This window comes from Chlorocebus sabaeus, chromosome 13 (assembly GCF_047675955.1).
Source record: "Chlorocebus sabaeus isolate Y175 chromosome 13, mChlSab1.0.hap1, whole genome shotgun sequence".
Classification (NCBI taxonomy): domain Eukaryota; kingdom Metazoa; phylum Chordata; class Mammalia; order Primates; family Cercopithecidae; genus Chlorocebus; species Chlorocebus sabaeus.
Window position 1 is genome coordinate 82,365,528 of NC_132916.1, and position 26,705 is coordinate 82,392,232.

General features: G+C 33.7%; 1 protein-coding gene across 12 annotated transcripts in view; it reads left to right on the forward strand.

Annotated features, from left to right (window-relative positions):
* The window catches only part of EPHA7 (EPH receptor A7), a 181,117-nt gene that overhangs the window by 40,080 nt on the left and 114,332 nt on the right, over positions 1 to 26,705 (forward strand). For 11 of the 12 annotated variants that reach the window (XM_008006644.3, XM_008006645.3, XM_008006646.3 and 8 more), the window contains exons 4-5: positions 23,598 to 23,753; positions 24,970 to 25,305. In XM_008006644.3, the coding sequence (XP_008004835.2) occupies positions 23,598 to 23,753; positions 24,970 to 25,305 (492 nt within the window). Of the gene's footprint in view, positions 1 to 23,597; positions 23,754 to 24,969; positions 25,306 to 25,464; positions 25,850 to 26,705 lie in introns of those variants that run through there. The other variant, XM_073022580.1, reaches the window with a different exon arrangement.

The window sequence follows — 26,705 nt, forward strand, 5'->3', positions numbered from 1 at the left end:
AATTTCAGGACTTGGGTGTATGTCTAGGTTATTGTTTGGTGTATGCCTGCTTTATGTCTAGGTGTATGTCTTTAGTTATTATATTTAGAATGAATTTTATTAATGGACTCATCACTATAACTTCAAGAACTCGTTTATTTCCCTTTGTTGTTATTTTAGTGATTAAGCTGACATTAATTCTGCTATTATTACTAGCTCTTTTTTCGCTCTTGACAGGTTCCTGGTTTGATTGTATAATCACTGGTCATATAAAACTTTTGGCTTTCTCTTTCTACATATTTTATGTTTTCAAAACAATCACATTTCTAAGTGTGTTCTTGCGTATTTTAGCTTTTTAAATATAAAAAGTTCTTGTTACATATTGTATCCCAAGTTAAATTGATCTTCATGTAACTGATAATTACATTCCCTAACAAAAGTTATTATAATGCTCTAAAGTTAAGTTATTAAACTGTGACTCAAATATTCATATTTCATAATAGCAAAATGACCAACTATAACTTCTGGAGCCAAATCTAGAGCTGAAAATGTAAAACATTTTATAGAATTATTTGTCAAATTTAATTAAATGGGAAGAAAAATTATGTTTTGGAGGAAGAGGCAATTCAAGTTTTTAATTTTTCTTTCTACCTACTGGAATTAACATTCAATTAGAGTAAGCCTGTATTAAAGCAAATTTGATTTTTATAGTTCATTACATATTTATGTTCTGATCATAGCGCCAACTATCCCATGTGTAACAATTTTTACTTGAATAATGCTAACGTATTTCTTTTTCCTGTATTACTTATATTAACATAAATACTTGTTTATACTTTTATTCATTTCAGCCATATTCAATATATGTTTGTTTTTCATCTCTATTTCTATGTGGAATAGCTAGTGAATAAATGTATACATTTATGAAATGATTAGAAAATTGTACTTGACATTAATGAAGTACCAGATTTTACAGTATACACCAAATAACAGAAGACTTTGCCAGAAGTTTAGAAACATAATCCAGAATCTAGAATTCTAAATCTTGAAGCAGCATAATTTACTAGAAACAGAAATGGATTCAGAAATGAATGACTGGATTCTAAGCCTATTTTTATTACCTAGTCATATTTCAAAAGTTGGTAAGTTACTTAATCTCTCTGAGACTCCACTTTTGTAATCTGTCTAATGTGGGAACTTTACTTGTCTTGCCTATCTCATATGATGCTTGAGGACCCTTCTTGCAATTGTAAATCAAAATGCATTTTAAGTTCCAGTGTTTTAAAATGGAATCTGCTGGTGTATTCTGGATAATTGAAAAGTACAAGAGTAGAGACGAGGGAATATGTTAAACGTCTCTTGATTTCCCTTATCAAAGATTTTCTCAATGTCCAATTCCCGCTAAACTAATTGATGCGTACTGCCTCAGTCTGCCGTCGTCGTCTTACCTGTCATCTTGCATTACCAGCGAAGCCTTCCTGTTATTTTTTCTGCCTCTTGCTAATTCATCATGGCTATAGTAATCTTTCCAAATGCAAGTCTTATCGTAACACTGTCTTTTAAACATCCTTTAATAGCTTTCTTTTCCTCTTAGGAAAAACAACATCTTACCGCCTTTTCCTGTCTCTTTTTCCAGCTCTGACCTTCGCTTCTCTTCTACTTGTATTTGGCACTTCAGCCACTTTGATGTTGCCTCCAAGGCACCATGATCATTGCCTTGGATGTGCCATGATCTTTTTCCTCTCTATTATTTATTTGCCTATGAATTGTCTCTTTCCAGTCTCTTGAATATCTCTTACTTTTTCTACATGTTTCAGTTATACCAAAGACACAAACTGTCCATGTTTTCTACAGTGATCTCCTTTCATAACACCTAATGCTTTATTAGAATGGTTTCATTTATTATTGGCTTTCTATAAACTGAGAGGTCTATGAGGGCAGGAACTGTGTCTATTTTTCTTCCTAGAAGGGGTCTGGTTCTTAGCATAATAAGAACATAAGAAGTATCCAGAATATTTGTTGAATGAGTTAGCAAATGACTGAAACAAATCAGGAATGTAGGATGGTAAATGAGGTGAGGTATGATAACGATTTGACACACAGAGTTACTGTAATGAGAGTGTCAAAAGAATAACAAACAGGAATTGATTACTTTGATATGAGAGGTAGAAGAAAGTAGAAACTTTTAAGTTTTCTGCAGTTAAAGGAATGACAAATTTGGAGGGAAATTTTCTTCTGGTTTTCCTTTTGAAATTTGAAATAGGTATACTGAGATAAGAGAAGGGATGGTGGAAATAACAATGGTTCTGTCAACTTAAATCTATGTAGCGTGTTTTTTTTTTTTTTTTTTTTTTTAGTTTTTTTAGTTTTTTTAGTTTTTCAAACCTTTTTTCTTATTTCACAGAATTATTTCAAAGTTACTTTCCAAGCAAATCATCTAGGGAACTTTGAAGAAAACCTAGTATTTTAAAGGATGAAACTAACTTTTCTAATGAAATTATATTTTTCTTTTGTTTAAATATTTAAAAAAAAACTAGCAATAACCATTATTTATTTCCTTTAGTTAGAATAGGCTCTATTACAAGGAGATACCTGGAGCCTAGAAGTAAAACTGATACCTGTTTGTATTAAAGCAGAATTTCTCGGCAGTAACACTATTGGCATTTTGTACAGGATCATTCTTTGTTCTGGAAGGCATATAAGATGTTTAGCAGCATGCTTGATGTCTACCTACTAGATACCAGTAACAGACCTCCTCCACACCCAGTTATGATCATGAAAAATGTCTGCAGATATTCGCAAATGTTTCCTACAGGGCAGAATCACCTTCATTTGAAAACTATTGCACTGGAGAATTAGAAATTAGATTACATAGATAAGAAAATTTGTAAAGTGTTGGAGCCTTCTAATTCTCATGTAAATTTTTTATGGATCTTTTATTTCCTCACGGTGGTTATGTGTAAAATGTAAAGCATCAAGGTGATTACTTTCAGATACTTCCAAGAATGTGGAACTGCTAGGGATGCAATGCTGCTTGTCTCAGGAAACATAGATACCCGAGCAATAGAGTAGGTGATGAGAACTTAAGAAAAGAAAGACAATTAATTTATGTTTTAAAGGTCTTCCTCAAAGATGGAAGGAGAACACACCTGAGTCTGCCCAAATCTTTAACTTAAACCCCAGGGCTGAAGAGTTGAAGAGCTCTTATATTTCCTCAAATGTGGGGCTTCCATTTGGGTATGCATTTATGCATACAACCTACTTTATTTTTGTTCAAATACATTGATATGGAAGACATTAAATGTTACCTTATAAGGGAAGGACACGATTTTCCAGACAGTCAGCTACATGTATTTCTGTAGTTGGAAGAAGAATCTTCTGTTTCTGTTCTCATATATTATGAGGATCAGATATGTTCTCAAAGAATTCATGTCAGTTATCTGGTGGCAGACTTTCAGTGCTGAATTGGTTTATGAAAATGGGCCAGGCATAGTGGCTTATCCCTGTAATTCCAGCACTTTGAGAGGCCAAGATAGGTGGATCAGTTGACCCCAGGAATTTGAGACCAACCTGAGCAATATAGCAAGACCTTGTCTCTACAAATAATATTAAAAATTTAGCTCAGTGTGGTGACTCATGCCTGTGGTCCCAGTTGCTCAGGAGCCTGAGGTGGGAGAATCACCTGAGCCTCAGCAGTTGAGGCTACAGTGAATAGTGATCATACCACTGCGCTCCTCCTGGGTGACAGAGTGAGATCCTGTCTCAAAAAAAGAAACAGAAAATGAAACCCCACACACAAAATATGTGTCCCCTGATAATTACTGGTGACAGTATAGCAGTGTGCCCTCTCTCTTCCTCTCTCGATTATTTTCATACTCATTAATGATGAGATGACCATCCCCCACCTCCTTCTGTCTATCTTCTACCATGTCCACATGGCATAGATTTTTTATAATGAATTTTCTGTGGACTCCCTGACTGGGATAAAAGTGGAAGAAACTCTAAAATATTTTCCTTCTGTGATCATGAATGAGGAAAATGGGAGCTTTGGTTTTTCTTAGATGTCTTAAGAAAAAAAAAAATTGTCAGATTCTTCAGGTTAGGTGGGAAGCAGAGTAATAGCAAATTGTGTAGAGACACATTACTGTTTAGGGTAGCAAAGAAAAAGCATGAAATGACTTCAAATGTAAGTTGTATTTTCACAGAACTCTATTCTTTTTTTTTTCTTTACTGTTTTGATTAGTGAATTTTTTATCTATACTAACTGTCTATTAGGACCTTTTTTTTTTTTAATTGAGCCTTTCAAATCTTGAAGGTTTTTTTGTTTGTTTTTTGAGACAAGGTCTCTCTGTTGCCCAGGCTGGAGTGCAGTGGCGTGATCTCGGCTCACTGTAACTTCTGTGTCCCAGGCCTAAGTGATCCTCCTGCATCAGCCTCTCGAGTAGCTGGAACTACAGGCACATGCCATCTCACATTTTTCTTATTTATTTATTTATTTATTTTTTTTTGTAGAAAGAGAGTTTCACCATGTTGCCTGGGCTTGTCTCAAAGTCCTGAGCTCAAGCCATCTGCCCACCTTGGCCTCCGAAAGTGCTGGGATTACAAGTGTGAGCCACCATGCCTGGCCTCTCTGAGTTTTTATCAGTCTTTCTAATGTTGTTGTTGTTTGGTTTTACATTTCAAGTTACACATATTGGAACATGAGTTTGGCATACTTAGAGTTGTACTTCTACCAAAATAACATGCTAAACAGAGTAAGATCAGTAACAGAAGGAAAACAGGCTTATTTTCAAATGAAGATTTTTAAATAATATTATTTTAAAGGTTCCAGTATACATTGTTTCCTTAATTGTTGAAACTATTAAAGGAATTTCTGAATTGAAACTTTCAGACATTTAGCTACATTGTTTATATAATGAGGCAGTTAAACAGGTTGTTTGCAAAAATGTTAAAAAAAACTCTTCAGAAATTTTTGTATGTTGTGAAGGAAGCAATATTATCTTTTTAAAAATGATATGCTTTACTATAATAATTATGATGATAATATTAACTGATACGTGTAAATTACTTACTGTGTGCCAGACACTCTTACATGTTCTTAATTTAATCCTCATAGTGATCCTATTAGGAAAATGTCACTATTATTGCTGTGTTACAGATGAGGAAACCAAGGCAGTTTCCTATTGGTGGTCTAATGATGGTTCTAGCGCTTGAACTCAGGAGTTGAACTCAAGGTGTTTGGCTCCATAGCCAGCAGTCTGAAGGACAAGTCTCCACTGTTGTTTAATTTTTTTCTTAACCATCAATATGCATTCACATTTGCAAGTTTCTTCTATTTTGGCAAATAAAATTACAATGATTATAAATATACGTAAAACACCAATATATTTGGCAGTGGTCAAAGATTCGCTAGTAAGGCATGACACTTCAAAGGAAGACTTATAAAGATTACACTGTGAAATATAAAGGTAATATATTTGACACTTCTACATTTAGTTAGAAAAATATGATTTGCGAGGTTTTAGTGAGGGTATCATGCACTCGGCATGAGATAGATAGATAATAGAGAGATAGAAACATAGAGTATGTGTCTATGTATATAAATTCATATCTCTATTCTTTTCTATAGTGCTAAAACAGAGGAATGGAAAGACAGATGAGGGACTCAGTTACCTAACCTAGAGGTCAGATATGGCTTCACTAAGGAGGTGATGTGTTTTGGAAATTTAGCAAATATAACTGTAATGACTCTTTTCAGGAAGTTAGCACTACATAGTGTACTCCTTGATAGAACTATCTCTGTATTTGACCTGAATATTTTTTTACAAGCTCTGGATAGATATCTTTCGTGTGACTCCATATTATTTTGAGGTTCTCTGTTAGTTAGGAATTTAATATTCTGCTACATTCTTAATAATTCTTCTGACATGTACATTTTTATTTATTGTTATGCTTTATTTCTCTGAAAATTAATTGATGTATTTATGAAACATGAGGTATACTGTGAAAAGCTTTATTCCTTTAGGTACTAGTATGATATGTCAAATGAGCTTTGAAGTGACTTTTTTTTTAACTTTTGTAAAACATGCAGCAATATACTAATCCATTAGAAAATGGCACACTTATGTTAAGCTTGTGATTATTCAAAAGAGAATACACCAGAAAAAAAAAGAAGAGTGACAAATAGAGCATAAACCTTTGTCATTCTACAGAAATAACTTTGGAGATACTGGTGAATCCTGAGAGCTAACAATACTACTAATCTTGATGCCATCATCTAAGCTCTCTAATTAAACTGTCTCACATAATACTATGTGATAATCCTATATGGTAAACAGCTGGCAAAACCATGAAATATCAGATTCCAGAGAATCAAGAGTAGAAGTTAATGGCAAGAATGAGAACCTATTCCATACAGTTTTCACAAATGATATTGAATATAAGAAGTGCAGTGTAAAAGTACTAAATTACATGCAAGTTTCCCTGACCTGCCTATGGAATTCACCATTTCTAAGAAGTCAGAGCTTCTGTTTTATACTTGACTGAAGTCATTTTTTCACATAACAAAATTATTGAACAATTACTTTACACAGAACATTTAGATTTTAAGAAAAGATCAAGAATTATTGCTCTTGGAGATTTCTGTTAGCTTTGTTATTTTTCCCTTTTGATATTGAAGCAATAAAGTAGAATTTGTGATTATATTAATAAAATTAAATAGAAAAACTAGTGATTTCTAGTTGTTAATTCCAAAGATACATTACTATAATTATTGACTATATGTCAAAATAAAAATATATCTTGTTATATAATCATGTATTACAATTAAATATTTGAATAGAAAATGTATGTATTTTAATCCAGATAACTATTTTGACAATTGTTGAAGACATGCACTCTAAATTGTAAGAGTGTATACCGTAATTCAGAAGAAAGTACTACATTTTCAGAATTCTCCATTTCCTTTTAGTATAATTTTATTTAAAAGGGTAGTGGAAGAAGTAATTTACTTAAAAAATAATGAAATAATGATATAGATATTAAGGGAAAGCCAATGTATGAACTTAACTATTATATTTTTCATGTGAAAAGTGGAATGTTTAACTAACTATATTGAATAGCACTTAGGCTGTTATAGCTGCAAGCACAATGCTTTGGAGTTAGCCACTCAACACATTTCATCAACAAACAGAAAACTATTTACAAGTTTGGACAACCTATGCCATTTGAGGCCATAACTTAGAAGGAAAATTTATAAAGCAAAGATGTAATGGAAATAACAAGCAAAAAGCAATGCTTCTCATCTTGCTAAAAATTGTTTTCTCTAAATTCTAATTTTATGAAATATTTTATAGCATTCAACACTAATATATGATAAGAGTAGGATTTCAGCCTGGGAAAATCAAAAACCTTAAAACCTTATTGACTCTATGTCTAGACATTATTTTTTAACATCTGTAGCATGAGAAGATTCACTTTCTAGCCTCTCATTTAAACAGCTGCTAACTTAAACTGCAAAATAATCATGTTAAAAAAATGGCAAAAGGAATAGTCATACTCTTACAAGGTTGTAACTCCCCTTTTTGTAATTGCTGGTATTTGACAAGTATTACCCCTTGTTTTGCTGTGCCATAGGTAGTATGCTCATTATGGTGAAATGAAATGAAAGCATAAAGGAAATGTTCAAGCATCAGATATCTCCTTTATCATTGGTGTTCATCCACTGACAAATGTTTATTTTACAAGTTCTTATACAATGTTTGATTATTCCTAAGTAATATAAAAATAAATCATTCACCCCTTAGCTTTTAGATATTCTGTTTATTCAGATGCACGTAAAACTAGTTATCTTATCAGTCTTTTGTTGAACATTTATCCAAAAGGGTAATTTAACTTAAATGTTGAAAAAAATATCGATTCTAAAAATATTGTCTAATCCATTCCACCTGGTATCCATCTGTGACAGGATGTCTTCACAATCTGTCATCTGCTTTTATCCTGTATGTTCTTAACCACTTCATTTGGGTGCAATCTTTGAACTGATTTTTTTTCCCTTCCTTATTTCTGGTTTTCTGATTAGTATAAATTGACATTTTCAAATCTTTAGTCAGGTTTGGGGATGATTTATACTAATTAATTAGGAAGATGTAATGTACCATCAGCTCTCTATACATATTCGTTTATAGCATCATTAATATAGAGATAGAATCAATCACTATATTCTAGTTTTTCATTTCCTTTGTAAGAACTTTCAGTGCATTTTTATTTAGAAATATACACATTTACTTTATCATCATTTCCTGTGAGAAAACAGTATTTCACTTCTAAATTTCTAAATTATTTCAGATTGAAATATATGCACATGTAGGTGTTGAGTCTAATACTTTGTAGCGCTTGTCATTACAGTTGCCTGTCAGTATCAAGGGGGGATGGGTTATAGGATCCCCTTGGATACCAGCATCCACAGATGCTTAAGTCCCTTATATAAAATGGCATACATAGTATTTGCCATTATTTTATACAAATGTAGTATTGTATACAAATATGTATATTTATTTACAAATATGTATACATATTTGTATAAACTATGCACATCCTTTTCTATACTGTAAATAATCTCTAGATTACTTATAATATCTAGTACAATGTAAATTATAGGCATGTAGTTGTTATATTGTGGTGTTCTTAAAATTTGCATTTTTTTATTGTTGTATTTTTTTTGTTATTTTTCCCCAAATATTTATTATCCATGGTTGGTTTAACCCATGGATGCAGAACCAGTGGATACAGAGAACTGACTGTGCTTTTTCTGAGTTCACTCTGAATATTAAGGTACTTTACAGTTTTACCTGGTTTATAACTTGAAAAAAGTAAAGTAGTATATATACATATAAATAAGCTTTCACCTTTAGTTTTGTCGTGCCCCTCCATAGGTCATAGATCAAATGAATTAATATATCTTAGAGACATATGAAATGTAATGGGAAACCAAATGTACAGAAGGGTGTGTGAATATATATGTGTATTTATGCTCATAATGAAAGAAAACAAAAGATGTAATATCCCATTGTTTTTAAATTAGTTTTTTTGTTTACTCTACAATTGTTTAAAGATTTAAAAGAGAGCCAGTAAGAAATAAATTGAAATTATTTTTCATAAGAAAGAATCAGTGATATTTCTGTTTTCCAATAGAAATGTTAATTATTAGAATTTATTTTAATAGTGGCCTGTCTAGTTCCAAATTACCAACAGAAATGAAAATATTGTGTACTTATTGTATGGCAACTCTCAGTAACCTAAAACTAGAATATCACTTTTTTTGAATTTGGATAGGTCTTGTATTTAAAGAAAAACAGTTTTTTAAATAATCCAGAGCAGGAAAAAACTATTATTCTTTAAATTTTTGTCTTGGAATCAACCCTGAAATTATAGTTTTGTTATAATTTATAATTCTCAGCGTAGTTGTTTTCCTTCTCTTGGACCTTTTCTCCCCTGTGTTCAGAGAAGATATTCAATTATATGCTCCTAAAATGCTTTTAATCTCATTTGTATACTTTATCTTGTTACTGTGTTAAGGATAGTTACAGAATCATGTTAAAATCATTTAAAGTATTAATCTAAACATGGCTGTGCAGTTGTCTCCTTGTGCAGCATAACAAGGAGACTTAAAGACTGAAAGCCCGTGAAGTAGCTCTCCTTACTTTTGTAACCAAGGCTTCACTGCACATCAGTCCTATTGTTCCATTACTATGAAAAATGTACTAAGTGGTGTCAGTGAATTAACCTTTGGTAAGTGGGATGGTGTCACCAGATGCATAATGCTGGAGGATGAATAAAATTCGTGCATTCTTCCATTCAGTAAACATAGATTAACCTCCCGCTATGTGCTGGACATTGTGCTAGGCTTTGGGAATCCATGGATATGTATATTATAATCTCTGAACCTGAGGGGTTCATAATGAGTTAGAGGACACATGCATAAAGAAATAATTATGGCAGTGTGAATGTCATAATGTCATAATGATGGTATGTTGTATTGAGTGAAACTGTTCTCCTAAGTAGCTTAAGAGGTCAGAAAATATGGAGGAGGTAAAGCATTTAACTGATAGAAGGCATGTTATTCTTTTAAAAAGAATGAAAGTATGTAGGGTTATTCCTTACATATGTAGTTACCTTTTCTGCCGAGTTTGTTTTAAAAAACAATTAAATGATATTCTGCTAGTGGCTACGTTGTCTTTTTGCAAAATTCTATGGATGCAAAGTTAATAGGATATGGATAGAGAGAGCTGTGGCAAATTATTTGCTTGGGTGTGGAGGTAAAAATCAGCAATTAATGAACTGGTTTTCTGTTATGAAGGAGTAGAAAGTATGAAAATACAGTCAGAATTCTTACTAGCTTATTTCTAAAAATTCTATATATCTTGCGTGTGTGTGTGTGTGTGACCTTTTCTTTTCCTTCTCCTTTTTTTTTTTTTTTTGCCAGCTCCTTTTTTTTTATTTAAAAAAAAAATGGATTGAGCTCAACAACATTTTTATAAGGATTTATTCAGCTTGTTATTTTATTTTATTTATAAGAATTTAGGATTGAGTGAATATACTCATTGTCCTGATGCATCCATTTAATATGTCATGCTTCAGGGTAAACTGATTTCTTTATGATCTCCAGAAAATTTTCCACTGACATAAAAGAAATGATTATTTACCTCCACACGTGTTCAAACTGCCTTAAAGGGCTTTAGGGTTATTTGCTTCACAAGACTTAGTATTGATCCACATTTTATAACTGACTAAATAAGGAAACAGAGTCTTCAACCAAATAGCCAGGAAGATTGCTTTAACTGACAATTTTACTTTAATAATTTTTAAAATTATCGCAGAAAACTGGTAGTGAAAAGCCCATGTGTTGGACTGCTGTGCATAGAAGTACAGGTCTTTCTTTTAGGAAATTAAGATGAAATTATCTTCTTTTTAGCTATGGATTTTCAAGGCTTTTTCCACAAATATATAGATTTAAATATATCATGGGAGAAAAATTAATTATTGACAAGCCACTCACAAGATAGTCTAATTTTAATCCTTTGAATTGGACTAAAGTTGCAATTTTTATGAACTTGAAGTAACCTGACCTTATAGAATATTCTGATATTGCCAGATCCTTCATTAGCCTCATTGAAAATCAAGCCAATAACTACCACAGATAGCTCTCCAGTTTATATATAATTGGTCAATAATGTGTCCCTACACACTTCCTGCGTGTCTAACTGTGCTGAGTAGTTTTCTCATTTCACATTGATGAAATGCTATAGCTTTGGCAGGAAAGGTGACTTTAGAGTTTATAGTCACCTCTGAAATAGGAGATAATTGGGCATGCTGTAAAAGATACAAATTAAGGTACAATATTTATAATTTATAGAAGTAATTTACTATTAAATATCAGAAATTTAATTAGCTTAAGCTCATAATCAACTGATTATCCATACCATTTGAAGTTAGTGGTCAAAAGGATAATGTAGTGTTTAGAGATCATCATTATTTGTCTTTTTAGCTGATATACCTTTTTGGTCCATTGCCTGCCTGACACAATAATAGGTACACAGTATGCAAATAGTAATTATTTGGTAGAGGAATGAATACTGGCCTATATTTGGTTAATAACTAATTTGTATTTCTTATTTGCTTACACATTTGGTGAAGTGGTTCAGAGGTTGTCTGGGGTACTGCAGTGGTATCAAAACTTTGCTTGGAAATTGACATTGTAAAATAGTCACAGTAGTTAACTATTTATTCAGTGCTTAGTCTATTCCAGGCAGCATACTAAGTTCTTCACATGAACTATGCACTGTAATTCATAACAATCTTATAAGATAGTCTTATTATTATTTTCTCTATTTTATATGTGGGAAAACTGGACTCAGAACTTGAGCAAATTTGTAAAGGCCACACAGCGAATGCATACTAGGAGAGCAGCCAGTCTTATAATTGATATAAAGGACAAGCCATCCTGCCTCGTTAGGATCATTGAAGTCAGACCTTATATAGTGAGACGGACAGTGTCTATCATTAAAACTATGAATTTTATCTTTTGATAAATGTGTTAAAAATGATTATGTAACAGCAAATGTAATGATACTTAAAAAGAGGAATTATCACTCATATTTTTTAACATAGAGCCTACACTCTCTAATCTTTCTCAGTATGTTTTCATAATGAGAATGAATAATAAAACTGATGTGCAAAATGTATGGTACTTTAGTAAATATAAGAGAACGATTTGAAAATAAACTTGGCAGTGGCATAAATGCTATTGAAAATTGTGCCTCCTGTCTGAAATCTTCCAAACACTAATTGTGGGGTAAGAACTCTCCTAATTGTTGCCTCTTGTTCATAAAGGCGTGTCCTCAAAGAAGATTTTTAGTAGAATAAAATAGTGCTGTGTCACAAATAAGCCACACTTTTAAGTTCCTACAAGTAAATAATATAATGTTTGAGTTTATGAAGCTAACGTCCCCTAATTTAAGTATTTTTAGTCCTTGGGAACCCCAGAATAATACTGTTTTGTCACAGACTTGAATTAGAGCTAAAAGTCCTTTATTTTAGTACTTTTCCTTTCCAGTTACTAGATCCTGAGATTTCATAGTTCATTTTTTTTTTTAAATCTATAGGGTGAACTCTCAGAGAAAACCTATGAGGACATTATTGAGTGACATCCAGAAGGGTTTGCATTTCATTTTGAATCTTTCCTTTTTTGCACAAGTTGATTCTTTTTAGTAATTTACATGACTTAAAAATTCTATTTCTGGATACTTATCTGCATGAACCAAAATGAATGTGCACATCTTCGGAAATACAGACAGGGTTCAGCAACAATGGCACAGTGAAAGCTAGAGGTAAACCGGTAGGCAGACGGATCTCTGACAAGAATCAGGAACCGTCAGGGGTGCCATGCAGATGCAGGACAGGCCTTGTAGAACCTGTTTTTTAACACTGTTGCTTGCTAAGGCATCTCTGAAAGATTAAGTGGGTGAACTCTGTGTTTCTATATGGCATATTTGTAGGGGTGGTTAGGCTGATGATGGTAGAAACGTACTTCCTTTTTTTTTTTTTTTTTTTTTTTTGATGCGCAGCCTCTCTCTGTCACCCAGGCGGGAGTGCAGTGGCGCGATCGCGCGATCTCGCGATCTCGGCTCACTGCGAGCTCAGCCTCCCGGGTTCACGCCATTTTCCTGCCTCAGCCTCCCGAGTATCTGGGACTACAGGCGACCGCCACCATGCCCAGCTAACTTTTTGTATTTTTAGTAGAGATGGGGTTTCACCGTGTTAGCCAGGATGGTCTTGATCTCCTGACCTCGTGATCCGCCAGCCTCGGCCTCCCAAAGTGCTGGGATTACAGGCTTGAGCCACCGCGCCCGGCCGGAAACATATATTTTTTAAAGATAGCATTTTTTTTTTTTAATTTATTTATTATTATTAAACTTCAAGTTGTAGGGTACATGTGCACAATGTGCAGGTTTGCTACATATGTATACTTGTGCCATGTTGGTGTGCTGCACCCATCAACCCGTCATTTACATAAGGTATAACTCCCAATGCAATCCCTCCCCCCTCCCCCCTCCCCATGATAGGCCTCGGTGTGTGATGTTCCCCTTCCCAAGTCCAAGTGATCTCATTGTTCAGTTCCCACCTATGAGTGAGAACATGCGGTGTTTGGTTTTCTGTTCTTGTGATAGTTTGCTAAGAATGATGGTTTCCAGCTGCATCCATTCCCTACAAAGGACACAAACTCATCCTTTTTTATGGCTGCATAGTATTCCATGGTGTATATGTGCCACATTTTCTTAATCCAATCTGTCACTGATGGACATTTGGGTTGATTCCAAGTCTTTGCTATTGTGAATAGTGCTGCAATAAACATACGTGTGCATGTGTCTTTATAGCAGCATAATTTATAATCCTTTGGGTATATACCTAGTAATGGGATGGCTGGGTCATATGGTACATCTAGTTCTAGATCCTTGAGGAATCGCCATACTGTTTTCCATAATGGTTGAACTAGTTTACAATCCCACCAACAGTGTAAAAGTGTTCCTATTTCTCCACATCCTCTCCAGCACCTGTTGTTTCCTGACTTTTGAATGATCGCCATTCTAACTGGTGTGAGATGGTATCTCAGTGTGGTTTTGATTTGCATTTCTCTGATGGCCAGTGATGATGAGCATTTTTTCATGTGTCTGTTGGCTGTATGAATGTCTTCTTTTGAGAAATGTCTGTTCATATCCTTTGCCCACTTTTTGATGGGGTTGTTTGTTTTTTTCTTGTAAATTTGTTTGAGTTCTTTGTAGGTTCTGGATATTAGCCCTTTGTCAGATGAGTAGATTGCAAAAATTTTCTCCCATTCTGTAGGTTGCCTGTTCACTCTGATGGTAGTTTCTTTTGCTGTGCAGAAGCTCTTTAGTTTAATGAGATCCCATTTGTCAATTTTGGCTTTTGCTGCCGTTGCTTTTGGTGTTTTAGACATGAAGTCTTTGCCCATGCCTATGTCCTGAATGGTACTACCTAGGTTTTCCTCTAGGATTTTTATGGTATTAGGTCTAACATTTAAGTCTCTAATCCATCTTGAATTAATTTTCGTATAAGGAGTAAGGAAAGGATCCAGTTTCAGCTTTCTACTTATGGCTAGCCAATTTTCCCAGCACCATTTATTAAATAGGGAATCCTTTCCCCATTTCTTGTTTCTCTCAGGTTTGTCAAAGATCAGATGGCTGTAGATGTGTGGTATTATTTCTGAGGACTCTGTTCTGTTCCATTGGTCTATATCTCTGTTTTGGTACCAGTACCATGCTGTTTTGGTTACTGTAGCCTTGTAGTATAGTTTGAAGTCAGGTAGCGTGATGCCTCCAGCTTTGTTCTTTTGACTTAGGATTGTCTTGGAGATGCGGGCTCTTTTTTGGTTCCATATGAACTTTAAAGCAGTTTTTTCCAATTCTGTGAAGAAGCTCATTGGTAGCTTGATGGGGATGGCATTGAATCTATAAATTACCTTGGGCAGTATGGCCATTTTCACGATATTGATTCTTCCTATCCATGAGCATGGTATGTTCTTCCATTTATACTGAATGGGCAAAAACTGGAAAAATTCCCTTTGAAAACTGGCACAAGACAGGGATGCCCTCTCTCACCACTCCTATTCAACATAGTGTTGGAAGTTCTGGCTAGGGCAATCAGGCAAGAGAAAGAAATCAAGGGGATTCAGTTAGGAAAAGAAGAAGTCAAATTGTCCCTGTTTGCAGATGACATGATTGTATATTTAGAAAACCCCATTGTCTCAGCCCAAAATCTCCTTAAGCTGATAAGCAACTTCCGCAAAGTCTCAGGATACAAAATTAATGTGCAAAAATCACAAGCATTCTTATACACCAGTGATAGTCAAACAGAGAGCCAAATCAGGAATGAACTTCCATTCACAATTGCTTCAAAGAGAATAAAATACCTAGGAATCCAACTTACAAGGGATGTAAAGGACCTCTTCAAGGAGAACTACAAACCACTGCTCAGTGAAATAAAAGAGGACACAAATAAAGATAGCATTTCAATTAAAACAGTTGGAAGGTAGTTTAACAGCTAGATATTTGATTACTGTGTTATCGTTATAAACAATCATTTGCAGATAGAAATATAAAAAATAACTACTATGTCTATAGCACTTTAGAGATAACAAGGAAATAAGGAAGTAGAAGACTAATGTGAAGTGACTTTGTCCCAATTGTATGCAGTAAATGGTGGAGTGGATTTGAACACAGATCCTTTGAATTAAAATCTGAATCTCTTTCGCTGTATCATAGTACCTCTTCAACATAGGCTCATATTTATAAAGAGAAAACATAACAAGACAAAAGAATCATAGAACATTCTAACGACTTTTTTTCTCTTTTTTATCATTTGGGTAATGACATCAGAATTATAGTGATCATTTGGTAAAATAAAGAGTCCAGAGTTCAACCAGATTCTTAACATATTCTGAAAATTTAAGTAAAGATGTGTTTACATAATGCTTTGTTTCATTTCATTTTACATTCTAAACCTTAAAAACAAAACTTTTTAAAGCTTCTTATTTTACGTGTTTTTCTTTCCTACTATATGGTAGTAAGAAAACATCAAAGAATCAATTAAATAACACAAATTAATAACAAACACACATACACATGTAAAATGCCTCGAAATGAGTTTTTCTTGTTAGTTTTAAAAATCCCCATGTTATCATCAAGCACTTAAGTACCTGTTATGAAAACATTTATATTCTGCATGGTATCTTTTCTAAACTCTTGCATGTTAGTTCCAGGGTGATAGAGATGGTGTTTCACAAACCGTAATATACTCATTACATCATGTTGTTTTTATCCTCCCTGCCCGCTGTTCATTTTCAACATGAAAAATCATAGCATATTAGTGACAGGAGGTCTGTATTTTAGGCACACTTTTAAAACTATTCCCACTGAGGTACAGTCAATAGGATTAAAATACAGATTCTGGATCTGTCCATCCCAGATGAGGTCAGTTCTTTGAGCGGTGGGAGTACTATTTCTATAAGCTGTGCTTTCCCCTTTGCCTTATAGAAATGTAGATATTAATATGACACAAATATTTGAAAGCTCCTATGGAAACAGACTTACGTTGCCTGAATTAAGATGAATATTCATCTGCAATAAATAAAATAACAGCATTCATTAGAATTCTTAACTACGTTTGTATGTAGATTTTACCATAATGTTAAAGCCCAGAAAGTTTCAATTACAGAACAATCTACTTATAGTTCATAATTAATAAACTCTTTGCAGCTGCATAACTGTGGCCGGAAACATCTGCAAAGCCTTATATTTTACACACAGACATACATAATTCCTTCAGAAAAAGTTCAATTATGCTTAAAATCACAGGTCTGGAAATAGAGTAAGACCTGAGGAAGCTGAGTCAAGTTGTATTCAGTTAACTCATGGGGGAGAAGTGGAGAAATGGGAGAAGGAAACCAGCTCTCATCTGGTAAAGTAATGTGGGTGAAAAATAAGAATGTTTAATACCTATTCAGAAATTCAATCACAAATATTTGTATAAAATATATCAAAAATCTCTCCTAAATGTAAGCTTGGTTTTTATAAGACTATTTTTAAGTGATAAAATTATTATTCCTGAGATAAAAGATAAGCTATTATTTATGAAACTCAAAAACTACATGCTAAATTAACAAATAGATTAAAAGAATACCTTGATAATAGATTTCTAATAGTCTCAAAAGCAATCCATAGGTAATTGATTTAGTTTTTAATTTTTGTGAGTACACAGTAGTTGTACATAGGTAATTTCTTTTACCTAAATGCAACTTTGTAACATTTGATGCATATAGAGTATATATGTTAGAAAAGTAAATTAATATAAGCAAATAAAATTTACTGTTTTTTTTTTTTTTTAATGTTTGGCTATTTAAATGTTCAGATTTGAGGGTACATTACTGATGGTTTTTTTTTTTTTTTTTTTTTTTTTGAGACGGAGTTTCTCTCTTGTCACCTAAGCCCCACGCTGGATGGAGTGCAGTGACGCCATCTTGACTCACTGCAGCCTCCACCTCCCGGGTTCAAGTTATTCTCCTGTTTCAGCCTCCCCAGTAGCTGGGGTTACAGGTGCCTGCCACCACGCCTGGCTAATGTTTGTATTTTTAGTAGAGACAGGATTTCTTCATGTTGGCCAGGGTGGTCTCAAACTCCTGACCTCAGGTGATCTGCCCACCTTGGCCTCCCGAAGTGCTGGGATTGCAGTCATGAGCCACTGTGCCCGGCCGGCCCTGATGGATTTTATAATAAGAGCTTTATTAAGATATAATTCACGTATCATACAATTCCCCTATTAGAGTGTACAATATATGGGTTTTTGTTATAGTCACAGAGTTGTACAGCTATCACTGCAAATCATTTTTAGAACATTGTAATTACCCCAAATATAAATCTTGTATCTATCAACAGTCAAATGCCATTTTTGCTTAGCACCTCATCCCCTGAAAACTACTAATCTGTTTTCTGCATCTATCGATTTGCCTATTTAGGATATTTTATGTAAATTGAATCATACAATATGTAGTCTTTTATGACTGTATTCTCTTATTTAGCATGTTTTAAAGATTCATCCGTGTTGTATTATGTGTCTGTGTTTAAATCCTTTGAATTGGTGGATTATATTCCATTGATTTAATTCATTCAGTAGTTGATGGACATTAGGTTGTTTCCACTTTTTGGCTACTATAAATAATTCCACTATGAACATTAATGTACAGGTTTTTGTGTGCATATATGTTTTCATTTATCTTGAGTATAAGTAACAATGCTTATTCTTTTGAGGAACTGGTAGTCTTTTTGAAAGTGGCTGCACACATTCCCACAAGCAGTGTAGGAGGGTTCTAATTTCTCCATATTTTCACCAACACTTGTTATCTTTTTGGTTATAGCCCTCCTACTGGATGTGTGATTTTGATTTGCATTTTCCTAATGGCTAATGATGTTGAACATCTTTTGAAGTGTTCAGTAGCCATTTGCACATCATTTTTTATGTGTTTATTACTCAATTGTATAGCTTTCATGGAGAAACAGCAATTCAGATTCCTTGCCTATTTTTGATTGGCTTATTGATAGATTTTAGTTTTTGCATTTTTAAAAAATTCTTGATAATATCTAATTTTACCTCCTCAGTGCTTTAGGGGAGATATTTTATTATCGTGTATTCTTTAGAGACTTTGATAGTCCAAGAAAATACCTGGAACCTCCAGGATGTTGGTTCTGAACACCTGTAAAACTTTTTTAAAATATAGAAATGTCTAGGCCCTAATAATGATTCAATTATTGTGATAGAGTCAAGACATTGGTGTCCTATCAAAGCCTTCCTAATGTGCATCCATGGAGGATAGCCAAGCAAGATATGGATTATCAGTGCCTTAATGTTCAAGATGGTGTGAAGTATGTCTGAGATAAAAATTGGTGCTTAAGACTTCCAAAAAATGAGTTCATTAAGGATCAGGAAATCTTTTTTGGCTGTAAAAGAACTCTAGAAGTAGGTGGATTTTCTAGCAACAAGATTGTGGGAAGGGGGATCCTTAGAAATATAATCAGGTAAGATTTCTCCCAAGCATGCACCTATAGGTCATAAACCTAAAGAACTGGACCAAGTATGGATATCTGCACCCCCATTCAGGAACAAGATACATTCCATTACTACCTAATTGCTTAAGCTAAAGAGGCATGGAAATGTATGGCTTTTGGATGGCCTTTAGGATTGTTCGTTTACAGTTGTTATACTAGTACCCTGATTGGTCCACCGACTGCATAATGCAAGTATAGACTCAGAGGCCTGACATCCCATTGCTTAAACAAAACATCTATTCAAGACAACTATGGAATATGTGATTGTTAGGAGAATTTAATGGAGAATCAGCATAGAAGGTTTTGGTATCAACTCTCTTGTATGTTTAAATATATTTGATTTCAGAATTTTGGTGCTTTTTTATTCTTAAATGATTAATTTATAAATGGGAAACCTGATTGCCTTTCATGTTCTTTGTTAAAAATTTTGAATTAAAAATATTATTTAAATCAATTTTGTGGGGTAATATATTATTTAAATAGTTGAGATTAAATATAATAAACTACATTTATTTCATAACAGTAAATAATATAGCAGATCTTATGATTTAATGTGTTGTAATATAATTTAGTAGATATATTGCAGTAAATAATATTATTATTCTGGTATATAGAAGTTTCATATATTTTCTAGATTTCCTTTTTCTTTGATGGTTTTGCATTTAAAGACCAGACTAAGCAAAAACTTGCTTAACATATGAAATCTGATGAGATTACAGGTTTTAACTCTAGGATAATGAGCTTATTTTATTTATTAAGGCCCTCAGGACTAAAAGAACAGTCAAAAGAATCAGTCCTAGGCCTTCATGATATCATGGAAAAATACTGTTATTAAAATAAGAGGTGAAATACTATTTTTACAAAAGTAATTAAATATTTAAAACAAATTTTATGTGTATCTCTAATTTTTATAAATATAGTGAAACTACTTTTAAAACAATGTTCAGTTAGAAAAGCAAAAACATCAAAAGACACAGTTACAATGCTATATTTCTTAAGGTAACTAACTTTATCCATAGAGCACATACTATATCAAAGGACACATGCTATATCAATTAAAGTTTGCTTTGAGTTTACGTGCTATTGAACAAATTGAGAAATAAAGCAGAGGAAAAATGTGTAAAACTGCTGTTGCACAACTCCTAGAATGTTATTGTTGTATATTTCATAATTATGTATGAAGGGAATTTATCTCTAAGGTTTCAGAAGGCATTTACCTCTGAAGACTTTACTAGTAGTTTCCAGAAAACCAGCTGCATTTAGAGAGAGGAGAAATTGCCTCGATTTTCACGTAGCTTTTCTGGGAGTAGTTGGTGAGCTCATCTAACTTTCCTGTATGTATGTGTCTCTCAGATATGCCACTTTACCCTGCTTTATCTCACTGAGTATTTCACTGTAGGTATTTTGTGTAGATATCTTATCACAATTTCTAATTTTAAGAGCATCTGTTACTGCTTTCCCAATCTTTTTCCACCCAGTGGATCACTGTTATCCTAAGAGGTACCGCTTTTGTTTTTGCATGTTCTTGGCTTTACTGTCAACACCATTGCTCCAACGCTTTTGTACTTACTTTTAATCACTCTAAATTGGTAGTTTCCTTTGAGATCAAATGAAAACTGGCTTGCTTCAACTTATTATTTTCAATAGTAACTGAACTGAGGCAAAATATTACTTCAAAGAAAAAATGTTAATACTTTTATGATCACAGTTTTCCGGTATTGCCTTTATCTATTTAATGATAGTCATACATATATTCCATAATTGTGCAGGTATCATCAGTGTCAAAATTCATAGTAAAATTGAGAATATCAGTTTAATATCTCTTCTTAAGGTATGTTAGGATATTATTTCATAGCTTTCTAAGTTAAAGTAATAGCTTTCAATTAGTAAAAATATATAATAACAATAATAAGGATCCATTGAAAATTAATTTTTAGGGTAGCTAAAGCCCATGAGTCCCATTACATAAGTGTCAAACTTTGGCTCATTTAACAGTAAATGATGATGGTAGAATAGCATAAGGCTGAGTGACAGTAGTCCTGTGTTTTAAATCTAGTTTTATTCTAGACAAACAGAATTATTTGAAGAACTCAGGTTACTTTTGCTTTAAATCTGTTTTCCCATCTGCTAAAAGGGTAACAAAATTCAATGTAATTGGAAAGTTAAGTGATAAGAGTTTGAAATTTCTCTGCATTAGGTATCATATAGATTCTTGAAATCATGTAAGTTGAGCAAGGATTGCACCTCATTTGTGGGAAAAAGGGAATCGGCCTTTATTTAGAGGCTTTTATTTGCAACAGGAGAATAAGAATTCTGAGTAATTCCACTAATAGACATCATTTTGGAAATGTTAAATCATGTTGCCATTGTCCCCCATAGTCTCCTTGCCCTGTAAAACAGTAAACATACACACGATGTCAACAAAAACTTGTCAGCACACACCTCTTCTTGGTCTGTATGTCTACTTTGGTTGTTTGTTTTACTTCTCTAGGCCTTGATGTCTCAGACAGAGAGTTGTGAGTAAAGTGTTGCCTTCTATATTGGCATGTTGTCTCTGATCTTTGAATTGCAAATAATACATAAAGCAAGATACAGTGAATATTTTAAAAAAGAAGAATTTCCATCCCAGAAGTCTAAGCTAAACGCTTTATCCTTTCTGTTAACCATATTTTTTAATGTGACAAGATCATATCTTTAGGAACATTTTAAGGTTTTATATTTTTGTTATAATATTTAGTAATCAATATCATTATTCTCTGTGTGCCTTATATTTGTAATAATTGCTATTGAAAGCAAGTGAAGATGCATTATGCTTCTTTGCCTAATGTTTTTTGTAACTGCTTTCCTCTTGTATTAATTGAGAAGACAACTAAAGACAACATAGTCAACTGGCTTCTGAGGGCAATAGTGGGTCATAAATTTACAATGAGATGGTTTTAGCCCTGTATAAATCTATCTATCTATCTGTCTATCTATCTATCTATCTATCTATCTATCTATCTATCTATCTATCTATCTTTCTTTCTTTCTTCTATCTATTGATCAATGGATCTATATTCACAACATATCTTTAAATTGAGTCTTTAAATTATATAAAATACCTGTCTTGTTAATGTAAATCTACTTTCTTAATGCCCCCTGAATTATTTTGAGCTCCCAAATATATCGAAATTGTGCAATAAAATTCATCCTTTGAACAGAAGTTAAGGGATGACTCATCCGTTTTCTGGAAACTATGACATCTCAGTACGTTAGGATTATTCCTGCTTTCCATGTCCCCCAGAGTGAAAAACGTAGTTAATTTTCTGCACAATACTCAAGTAGAGAATATTAAACGAACTTTCAGCCAATAAATTAAATGCTAAATTTTTATTTATGTTAAATTTTCCCTAACATTTGTTCACAGATATAATTTTCTTTTTGCTAAATATGAAGGTTACTAAAATTTAATAAATATGAAGGATAGATAGAATTTCTTCAGTATATATTAATAAAAATTATTGAAATAATGAAAAAATAACTTGCTAAATTTTCATTGAAGATAAATATAAATATATGAAATGTCCAGTGATATTAAATGGTACACTGTTACCGGATTTAATTACAGAATCTAAATGAATAAGAGCAACTTCATTAGGAGGTGGCAGAAATGCTCTCTGTCCATCTCTGTTCATTGCTGACAACAGTTGCTGTGTTAGTGTGATTGCACCTTAACCCTCTCTCAGCAGAGGACAAACAGGGCCATAATCTACTTGCCGTTGATGGCTTTCCCCTTGTTTCTGGTGGTGCAGCCATCTCCTATTTATAGGATTTCATTATTTTTAGTAACAAAGAAGTTCACTTAGTGGAAACCAACCTGCCTTATAACTTAAATTGGTTGAAATTATATCTTGGAGTTTCCTGAAAATTTGGGGAAATATAGTTCTATCATTTTTCAGGTGAAAAATTTTACATAGTTATTATTTCTAGTCTGGTAATTAAAGTTACATTAATATTTTTCAACATGAACTAAATCAACATGTCAAAAGTTAGTTTAAAGCTATATTATATTAAGAAAACATAACTTGGAGTGTTCTAATGCAGACCAACAAACAAGTTAATTATGTTGAAATCAAAGTTAAATTTGAATTATATATCAGAATTAAATGTTCTAAGGTTTTGTCTAAATAAATTATGCCTGTATTCAGTTTTCTGCTGTAGACTTTGGCCTGATGCCAACTGCAGGTGCAAGTTTGCTGTATCATTTTGTTTCTATTATTTTGTTTTATAATGAACTATCATAACATTTGGCTACTGAAATACCCTAAAATGAATATTTTATCATAAAGAGCTTGTTTTTCATACATCAAATTTAATATTTGATTCCTTGCTAAGTAATACAATTTTTCTTTAAAGATCGATTTGCTCTCATGTCTCAATTTTTGCTTTCTTTTGCATACCCAGCCTGTGGCCGTGGGTTCTACAAGTCTTCCTCTCAAGATCTTCAGTGCTCTCGTTGTCCAACTCACAGTTTTTCTGATAAAGAAGGCTCCTCCAGATGTGAATGTGAAGATGGGTATTACAGGGCTCCATCTGACCCACCGTACGTTGCATGCACAAGTGAGTTGTACTATGAAAGTAAAGAAGGACTTTCCAATTCCTTCCACTCATTTGTACTGTTGTGACATCAATGAAACAGATACTGAATTTGTGATATGTTCTTAATTATACTTAAATATTAAAATTATTTTAAAATATTAAGATAAGAAAATATTTTTTTCATAAGCAGATAGGTTTAGTAATATAAATATATCTTACATCAACTTTGGTGTTATTTCCATGTCTGCAAAATTAAGATGCATTTTAATAACGTTTTTCACATGTATCTCGTAAGAATCATAAGTAAAATTAAAAGTTATTAGGGTCGACCAGGCACAGTGGCTCATGCCTGTAATCCCAGCACTTTGGGAGGCCAAGGCGGGTGGATCACAATCACCTGAGGTCAGGAGTTCGAGACCAGCCTGGCCAACATAGTGAAACCCTGTCTCTACCAAAAATGCAAAAATTAGCTGGGTATAGTGGCTCCCACCTGTAATCCCAGCTACTCAGAAGGCTGAAGCAGGAGAATCACTTGAACCTGGGAGGCGGAGGTTGCAGTGAGTTGAGATTGTGCCACTACACTCCAGCCTGGACAATAAGAATGAAACACTGTCTCAAAATAAATAAATAAATAAGTTACTAGGGTCTTGCATGAATATTAAATGTTATTAAAAAGTAATGGCTTCAGAATTAAAATTCCATTACTAAATACAGCAGATCTCACTAAATAGAGCAAGCTTCACATCTTGATTCTTCAATTAGTGAATGTTTGAGAGACCCAAATCCAAAGCCAATCTCAGACATTGCTATAAATCATCCTTGAGTACATTAAAATGAATAAATGTATTCCCCGTTATATGGTTAAAAGGAGAACTATTTTTAAACTACACAGCTGTTTTTTTTAGGTGTATTAACTGTACTGTTTTAATTGCTTGGAAGAAAAATAGCTAAAGACTGTGGCAAAAGTACAAAGACAGTTGTTATCCTGTTTTCATTTTGACGTATTAAAAGGAAAATAAATAAAGCCTCTTGCCAAGTGAATTCAAGGAGGCTTTTATACAGCTTCTCTAGTAAAGGTAATGAAATGTTTATGTGAAAGAAAGCATTTCAACTCGTTTTCTCTTCAGTAATTGAGCCACTAAGCTTAATGCCCCACACGGATCCTTTTGTTCTTTTTGTTTGCATGTTTTTTTTTTTTTTCTGTTTTTGCTTATTTATTTATTCTTGGTTTCTCAAGGGCCTCCATCTGCACCACAGAACCTCATTTTCAACATCAACCAAACCACAGTAAGTTTGGAATGGAGTCCTCCTGCAGACAATGGAGGAAGAAACGATGTGACCTACAGAATATTGTGTAAGCGGTGCAGTTGGGAGCAAGGCGAATGTGTTCCCTGTGGGAGTAACATTGGATACATGCCCCAGCAGACTGGATTAGAGGATAACTATGTCACTGTCATGGACCTGCTAGCCCACGCTAATTATACTTTTGAAGTTGAAGCTGTAAATGGAGTTTCTGACTTAAGCCGATCCCAGAGGCTCTTTGCGGCTGTCAGTATCACCACTGGTCAAGCAGGTATGTTTTGTGCTTATCTTCACTGAATAGAATAATGTGACTACCTAAATGAGGTGTCTTGCTTGAATATTTAGTTAGTTTCTCTACACAGAGCTTGATTCTTCCAGCTTATTGATTATTTACAGCTTTAACTTTTCCTGTTGCTTGTTATACCATTAGTGTACTCATTAACATCTTCAGAGGTCTGGCAGGAGAAATCAAAGGAGATAAAATTGGCCGGGCACAGTGCCTCACACCTGTACTCCCAGCATTTGGGGAGGCCGAGGCGGGCAGATCACGAGGTCAGCAGTTCAAGACCGGCCTGGGCAACAAGAAACCCCATCTCCGCTGAAAATATAAAAAATTAGCCAGGCATGGTGGCACACGCCTGTAGTCCCAGCTACTTGAGAGGCTAAGGCAGTAGAATCACTTGAACCTGGGAAGCAGAAGTTGCAGTGAGCCGAGATCACACCACTGCACTCCAGCCTGGGTGACAGAGCAAGACTCTTTCTCCGAAAAAAAAAAAAAAAAGACTGCTATAAAACAAATAACTTCACTGAAAGAACTAGAGGAGGGGAGTGAAAATATTGGTCAAAATGAAGTAAAGGATATATTCACACTTTTACCTTTTTGTTTGGTACGCTCATGGTAACAAACTACATGATAATTAGGAATAATGAAAGAGTTGGCTTCATTGTCTCACATAATCTTACCCAATTTTTTACTATGTAGACTATGATCTTTGTAATATATGACAAGTCTGCATTTTAATATGCATGAGGGAATTTTAAGTTCATCAGTAGATTTGTGATCATATTAATTTCCATTTTTATATTAGAATAAATGGCAGATTTCATGAGTATTTCAGAAGAAATGGCATAACCATGATAATTGTGAATTTGTAGCTTAGCCTAAAAGCAGTCTTCACTTATTTTCTTCCTGGCACTTGAAATGCCCTCCTTAAGTTATTCCTTGTTGTGGTTAAGTATGTTTTGGAAAATACAAATTGGAGACGTTCCAAACCTTCAGAAAAATCTTACTGCTGAAGGAAATCTCAGAAATTAGGGGCTTTCTCAGTCTTTTGAAAAATTCTTATTGCTGAAGATAGATGCTATGTAGTAAATGCAACAAAGTGCTATGTTATCAGTAATATTAAAATCGGGCCTTCACTAGAGTAGTGTGTTGTGTGAACAATGTAATAAGCTAATAACAAGGTCCTCTTGGTCTTTGGCTGGCTGTCTAAAAGCAACCAGTATTATCCCAAATTCCTGGGATAATAATCTATTATTCATTTTAGTCTATATTCACAGACTATTCTTCATTTCCATGCCAATTTTAACCAACTGTTACCTATTTAAATTATATCTACATAATGAAAACTATGTATATGATATCAGGCTTACCATTTTGAACAGATTAGT